The sequence below is a fragment of the Cannabis sativa genome, chromosome X (genome assembly GCF_029168945.1).
Source record: "Cannabis sativa cultivar Pink pepper isolate KNU-18-1 chromosome X, ASM2916894v1, whole genome shotgun sequence".
In the NCBI taxonomy this organism is placed as follows: domain Eukaryota; kingdom Viridiplantae; phylum Streptophyta; class Magnoliopsida; order Rosales; family Cannabaceae; genus Cannabis; species Cannabis sativa.
Genome location: NC_083610.1, coordinates 29,637,806 through 29,645,327, shown reverse-complemented (window position 1 = coordinate 29,645,327; position 7,522 = coordinate 29,637,806). Strand labels below are relative to the sequence as shown.

Below are 7,522 nucleotides of genomic sequence, written 5' to 3'. Positions count from 1 at the left end.
TGAGTGGAATGAACTGCACGGCGGTTTACAGGCTCCTAAACCATAACAATCACAACACTGATAAGTGATACGCTAAATCACTTCCCGAGGACTTAAACTAGAAACTAAAAGTTTCCCTATCGATAAAAAGCATGGAAATACCCTAAATAACATAAAAACGAGAAAAACTAGGGTTCCTAAAAACCCCCCAACCGGCAGACCGGTTCTGCAACCGAAATTCCGATTGCAGAACCGGAATTCCGGTTCTGGAAATTCCTGAATCCCATCCACAATTCCAGTTGCACAACCAGAATTCCGGTTCCTCGCAGGAAACACTCAAAATTCCAAAACTCATTCAAATCAAACCCAATTCATACCAAACCTTCCAGACCTGTTCTAAATACCCCAAAGAACAATTCTAAAGCATCAAAACAACCCAGAAAACACAAACACTAAAAATGCCATTAAAGCTCCAAGCTTTGAGTTCAAAACTCAAACTTGGTTAAACATCATTAACATGCATCCAAACCAGTTCAAATCTTCCTAAATATGCATATAATAACCTCAGAAAACAACAACAAGCATCAACAAAAACAACAGCAACAGATTCTTTATTTTTTCTTTGAAAACTAAAGTTTTGAGTTAAAATTCCACAACTTTAAACAACATAACTGTCATGCATCACAAGCAGCTCAATTCTACTCAAATAAACAAGATTAAACCTCTAAAATCATCTCACAAACACAACAGCAACAACACCTCAAGTTAAGCATGCAATTCATCATCATTTCATCAAAATTCTAAGAAAAAAACCAAGAACAAGTTTAAGGATCTTACCAACAACTTGAACTACACCTAGATTGGTTGAAAATGCTTGAAAAACTAAGAAGAACTCTCAGCCCTATCAATCCACACCAAGCCGAGAGAGAGAGAGAGAGAGAGAGAGAGAGAGAGAGAGAGAGAGAGAGAGAGAGAGAGAGAGAGAGAGAGAGAGAGAGAGAGGAAAAGAGCTTGAATTTCTCTTAAATTTTCTAATTTTCTAACTTGATTAAAATGAGAATACATGCATATGATAAACCTTTATTTCAGCCAAAATAAACATAATATAACATCAAATTTCTAATTACTAAGTCCACTAAAGGACAAAACATAAATGGGGCAAAATGACCATTTTGCCCCTCCACACAAAAATAACATGAAGGGTACTAAAAGGGGTTGGGAAATTCTAAATTCCCGACCAATCCCGACAGTCCCAATGTCTAAATAACCGTCCCACAATACTAACATACTAAGTTGTGATTTTACTGAGCCAAACAGCGAGTTTCATGTTGCCGGGCACAGGAAATGCAAAATTATGAAATTCACCATATGACATAAAATGCACTTCAGAATTCAATAATAACAGCATAAATAATTATTTAAATATCTATAAATAATTTTCCATAATTAAACATAATTAACTGCTAATTTCCAAATTAAACTAAGCGGTCTTTACATATATAATAAAATAATAATAAAACAAATCCCATTAATATTTGAACTGATATTTGATGCTAAATATTCGAGAATCACAACCCATTTAAAAAAAACGACAAGGGATTTGATACTCCTCCGTTAACCCTAAGAAAAATAAAAATATAACCAATCAATAAAAACCATAAGAAAATTGTAAAGTGTCAAATTCACCATTTCTTCTTTCCTTGTGTTCTTCCGATAGACCTCCCATCAGATCAGAAAACGATGATCCAAACCAGATTCTTCCCCAAATGGCTTCTTCCAAGAAACCCATCAAAACCCACTTCTTCATTTTCTTCAAAATCCCATTACAACCAACCCATTATTTTTCCTTCTTCTCCTTCTCCGATCGTCAACCCAATTCTCCTTCAACCACGTGTGGTGGTTTACGACAGAGTTTGCCACCTCTGCCATCAAGGACTGAAATGGGTAATCAAATTAGACAAACACAGAAAAATCAAGTTTTGTTGCCTTCAATCCGAGACAGCCGAGCCCTATTTGAGCCTATGTGGACTCAATCGAGACGATGTTCTTCGTCGATTTCTCTTCGTGGAAGGTCCTGGTGTGTTTCATCAAGGCTCTAATGCAGCTCTTAGAGTGGTTTCTTACTTGCCTTTTCCTTACTCTGCTTTGAGTGGTTTTAGGGTTTTTCCGACTACAATTAGGGATTCTGTGTATGATTATGTTGCGAAACAAAGGTATGAATGGTTTGGGAAGGAGAATGATTGTTTGGTTTTGGGAGAGAAGGAAATGCTCGAACGATTTATTGATAGAGATGAAATTTTGGGTCAGTTCTAATTGATATTGAAAATGTTAAAAATTGAATCTTTTTGTGTGTTTCTCTGTTTCTATATATATAATATATATAGTCATACAGATATGTATATACAGTTCTTCTTTTTCATGAGTTGCATTCTGTCATTTTGGTAGGGAAAAGAAAAACTTGAATTTCAAATGTTGAATGAATCTTTTGATAGCAAGCTTAATGGGTTGGTTCGTTGGGATTAGACAACTATGATTGGAGTGTTGATGAAGATCTCATCAGTTTCTTTAGAAAACTTTCAGTGGATAGTATCTGTAATCAGAACAATCTCATTTTCCTATGTTCCTTGGGTAGAAGTATTTGGTAGTTGTTGAATTAATGGATTCTTCAACTCAGAGAGTATGCTATCATTTGTGGTATGTTATGCTTAGAAATCAGGCTTTCCATGATGAGAAGAGAAGGTAATCTGATCATCTGCAACCTTGGCCTTCAAGATTCAAAGCTCTATCATTGACACTGAGTTCAGTGGTGTTACCAACTCGCAGCGATTGGATCGTCGTTTGATGCACTTGCAATGACAATATTCTCGAATTCTTCCATCAGAACAGCAGATGCGAATTTTCGCAACAACTCCAGCCGAATATCGCAAGGTACTTAATACAAAGATGAACCTTACTGTGGTTGTATTCACTCTGAAACTCTGATATCTTTAAATTTATACATAGAAGAGTGACTGGAAAATCTTCATGTCAATTTGATTTTTGCAAAATTTTATGTTGGCATCTTAAATCTATTGATGTTTGCTGAAATTCACTTTTGTGCAACCCAATCACATATGGCTTACTATATTTCTAAAATAATAAATCTATACCTTATTTTTCCGAGTAATTGTTAGGGTTGATGATAGATGACATTATACCTATTCATTTGTCTTAGGTGATACTTGCTACGAATATTGCTAAGACGTCCGTAACTATTCCTGGAATTAAGTATGTTATTGATCCAGGTTTGGTGAAAGCACGATCGTATGATCCAAAGCAAGGACTGGAATCTTTGACTGTTGTACCGATTTCAAAGGCGCAGGCTCTTCAAAGGAGGTATGAATGCTGAGGGACAGTATACTTTGTGTATGCTCAATATGGTATTTAATTTTCTTACACTTAATAGGGTTTATTTGACAATCACCAAATAAAGTATAAGTTAGTTTGAAATTGCTTATTAAGCTTATACTGATACCCTGTTTAGAACCCAACAATCTGTCACATCTATAAAGTTCCTACTTGTACCAAGAATTGCTTTTGTTTTATCATATTGTCGAAAGCCTTTACATTTTTCATTACTATTTTTAGTTGGGAAACTAATCATACATTGTTGGAAAACTAATCATACTATTTTTGTTTATTATCTTACACTTTAAAGTTTAGATTAGTGATCTACCTCTATTTATGAATTCTACTTGGTCTCTATTGTGGGTAATCAGTTTTGAGTTTTTGATTAGTGAGCAATCTTGTTCTGGAGGATGTTTATATATTTATATATATACTAGCGTGGTCCGGCAGTGCAATGTAATTATTCGATCGATTCGACCTTGCAAAAAATGTATTGGCATATATTCACTCAGGGATCGTGCTAGAAAGCCTGGGTCCAACAACAGCCCCATCCCATGGGAGGCCAACAGCCGAATTGGCGGCTACCGCCACCGCCCCAACAAAGCCCTCCTCATATGCCTCAGGGATTAATTCCTCCCCCTCATAATAACCTCCCGCCACCACCTCCGTCAAGTTGATCTACTATGTTGTTTGAATCCCCCTTGGTTCTTTTTCTTTATTTCTTATTAATGTAGCATAGTTTATATATATATACTTGTGGGTATTAAACAATTTGAGAGAGAGACATTAGAAGAGTTGATATATATACTTGTGGCTATTAAATAAAAATTACTCTATTATCTCTGTCGAAACAAAGGAAGATTAGAATCCACCTATGAGTATGATTATTTTTCTTATCTACAATTTTTAGACAGATGTTATCTTCAATTATCAACAATTTAGAGATTGATTTTTAATTTTTTTTTTATCTTACACACATTTAATTTGTGTTTCCTTAAGTTTTTGAACATTAAATTATCAAATTTTCTTAAACACTAATATATTGCATCCAGTATTTACTTTTAATTGTCAAAATTATAAATTATATTATTTAAATATACATAATAATAATCTCACTTAATAACTAATAATATTTTTCTTTAATTTTTAATTGTATCAATTTTAAATAAAATAAAAAATACCTAACATAAAATTTAGTATACGTGCCTCGCACGTAGTTTTTTACTAGTATTATCAAAAGTATTTAAAATTCTTACGTGTTTAAGTGTACTTTTTGAGTAAGTTTTGGTTTAGATAGATAGAGAGGGTGTTTGAATGGGAGGGAAAAGTTTACCCAAAGTATATGAAGTGCATATTTTACCTGGTGTAATGTTTATTATTTAAGGTGGTTTATTTTATAAATATGCCCCATATTAGAATGTATATCTTGTCAAATTCTATTAACAATTCGATGAGTTATTTGATTGTGCATGTAAGACTTTGTGTATTTTTTTGGGTTAATACTATTTTGAATATGTTTTTTGCAAAAATTGTTGACTAGACTCTCTGTTTTGTTGATTGATATAAAGGATCATGTATTTTCTAAAATAGTACAAATAACACCTTGATTTTAATTTTTCGACAATTTCTAAAACGAAAAGATGTAGAAAACGTCATCATTTATGTCATAACATATCTATATCGATTTATTATTAAATTTTACTTTTACAAAAAATTCAATTCAGGGTACTATTTTGTACTATTTTGAAAAATACAAGGTCTAGTTTGTCATTTTACAAAACTGAGGGTTCAGTCAATAACTTTTACAAAACATAGAGTCTAAAATGGTATTTAACTTATTTTTTATATGAGAAATTAATACAAAACACTTGAAATTAATTTTTTTATAGATATTTTTACAGACTGTTGTTTTATCAGAATGAAATTAACGCTGTCTTTATTGATTTTTAGGGTTCATATGAGAGTAGCAGCCAGTAAAAATTGGATTCAGGTTTAAAAAAAAATAAAATATTTTGTTGAATCTGATATGAACCTTAAACCCCGAATCTCAACACAATATTGCATAAATTTAATTTAACTAGTTAGAGTTAAGAAAAAAAAATAACTAGTTAGATTAGGAAATTATCTCTTGTTGCCTATCAGAATTTCCTTGAATCATTTTGTATTATATCGATCATCCAATCCAGTAATGGACTTGATGAAGAATCACACCACATTTTTCAGACTAGCCTCAACACTCAGGATAAGAGTGGGCTTACAGATTTAATCGGATGAATAAATTTTCTGATCACAATATGTTCTCAACTCATGAGACACTGTGATAGAACTTAAAAAAACAGCAATTCTCCTTATGGAGAGAGAGGCATAAGGTAGGAGAGAGAATAAGAAATTAAATTTTTAATCCCAAAAAATTAATTCTTTATTACGTACTCTTCTCACTTATATATATTTATATATCTTGTTTTTAAAATTAAAATTATCACATATATTATAATATTTAAAATCTTTTTTTGATCTTATAAAATAAAAAGATAATATTATATTTTAATTTAAAATTAAAAATTCAAATTCAAAATAAATATCGTATAACTAAATAATAAAATTCTATTATATCCTTTTATTTTATATTATATTTTAATTTAAATACATTATCTTATAATATATTAATTTTAGATAATTAAAATATAATTATCATTTTAATTTAATTTATTTTATAAATAAAATAATCAAACAAAAATTAAATGAACCTTTACATGTCACCTCTGTGTGAGACTAAGCTCCACACGTGTGGGCCATATTTTAAAGCCTAAAATTAATTTTTTAATTTTGCCACAAATAAGATTTATTATTTACTTTGCAATAAATAATAATTGACTAATTCTCATCAATCTCTTATTTCATTAAGATTAAAATAAATATTATTTTACACTAAAATAATACTCTCTCTCTCTCTCTCTCTCTCTCTCTCTCTCTCTCTCTCTCTCTCTCTCTCTCTCTCTCTCTCGGCTTGGTGTGGATTGATAGGGCTGAGAGTTCTTCTTAGTTTTTCAAGCATTTTCAACCAATCTAGGTGTAGTTCAAGTTGTTGGTAAGATCCTTAAACTTGTTCTTGGTTTTTTTCTTGAAATTTTGATCAAATGATGATGAATTGCATGCTTAACTTGAGGTGTTGTTGTTGGAAATTATTGTACCAGGATCTTAGATCTACTCACAAGTATGTTTATTAACATCCTAAATATGAACTTTCTAAAACGATGAAATAAACACATAAAGTTTAAGAAACCTTACATTGGGTGCAGCGGAATATAATGACTCCTTCCGTTCAGATATCTAGCCCTTTATTCCTTTCTGTAGCAGAGCATTATCAATATCTGAACCTGGATCTCTTTCTCTGAATCTTTGATGCTGAAACTCCTTTGCTGATGATCTTTCTTCACGATCTTCCTCACTATGATTGAGGTATCACTTGATGTGTGTGGGCACTACTCATACACTAAAGTAATTTCGAAATCTCAATGAGGAAGAGAAAGAAGAAGTGGCAGCTTAAGATAGGGAGAGAGAAAGGCTCAGATTTTTCTCTGAAGGAAAAATAGAAAATTTAAGTGTAAATTTCCTGAAGCCTTCACTATCTATTTATAGCATTCCACTAGGGTTATGTTTGAATTATTTGGCATTAAAATAATGAAAATATCAGTTTAAATTTCCTACAAAAGTGGCTGGCCATATACTAGTGGATTTGGGCCTCACTTTTTGTAATTTTGCAGTTTTATCTTTTCTGCATCTGATTTTCTCAAAAACGCCAATTTTCAAATTCAACCATTTAAATGCCAATTCTAACTATTTAATAACTATAAATAATTATTAAATAATATTGTCATTTATCATATTTATTAATTGAACCATACAAAGTATCATAATTAACAAATATGCCCCTATAAACTCTTTCTTTACAATTTCGCCCTTACTTAGTGAAAACTTCACAAATAGACATAGTCTAATTTGAGAATTATAATTGATTAATCAAAACCAATTATAAGAGTCTTACAAGCAATATTATCTCAACTAGTGGGGGGACCATGGGTCTATATAACCGAGCTTCCAATAAGTAGATCAAGAATTTAGCACTAAAATTCACTAACTTATTAATTCTTCGTTG

The 7,522-nt window shown here is 31.7% G+C and overlaps 1 protein-coding gene across 1 annotated transcript; it reads left to right on the top strand.

Annotated features, from left to right (window-relative positions):
• The first annotated feature begins 1,646 nt into the window (after positions 1 to 1,646).
• On the top strand, positions 1,647 to 2,942 carry LOC115724679 (uncharacterized). Its single transcript, XM_030654022.2, has 2 exons — positions 1,647 to 2,281; positions 2,425 to 2,942. The coding sequence occupies exons 1-2, from the start codon at positions 1,720 to 1,722 to the stop codon at positions 2,439 to 2,441; spliced, it is 579 nt and encodes a 192-aa protein (XP_030509882.1). The 5' UTR covers positions 1,647 to 1,719; the 3' UTR covers positions 2,442 to 2,942.
• Positions 2,943 to 7,522: the final 4,580 nt, after the last annotated feature.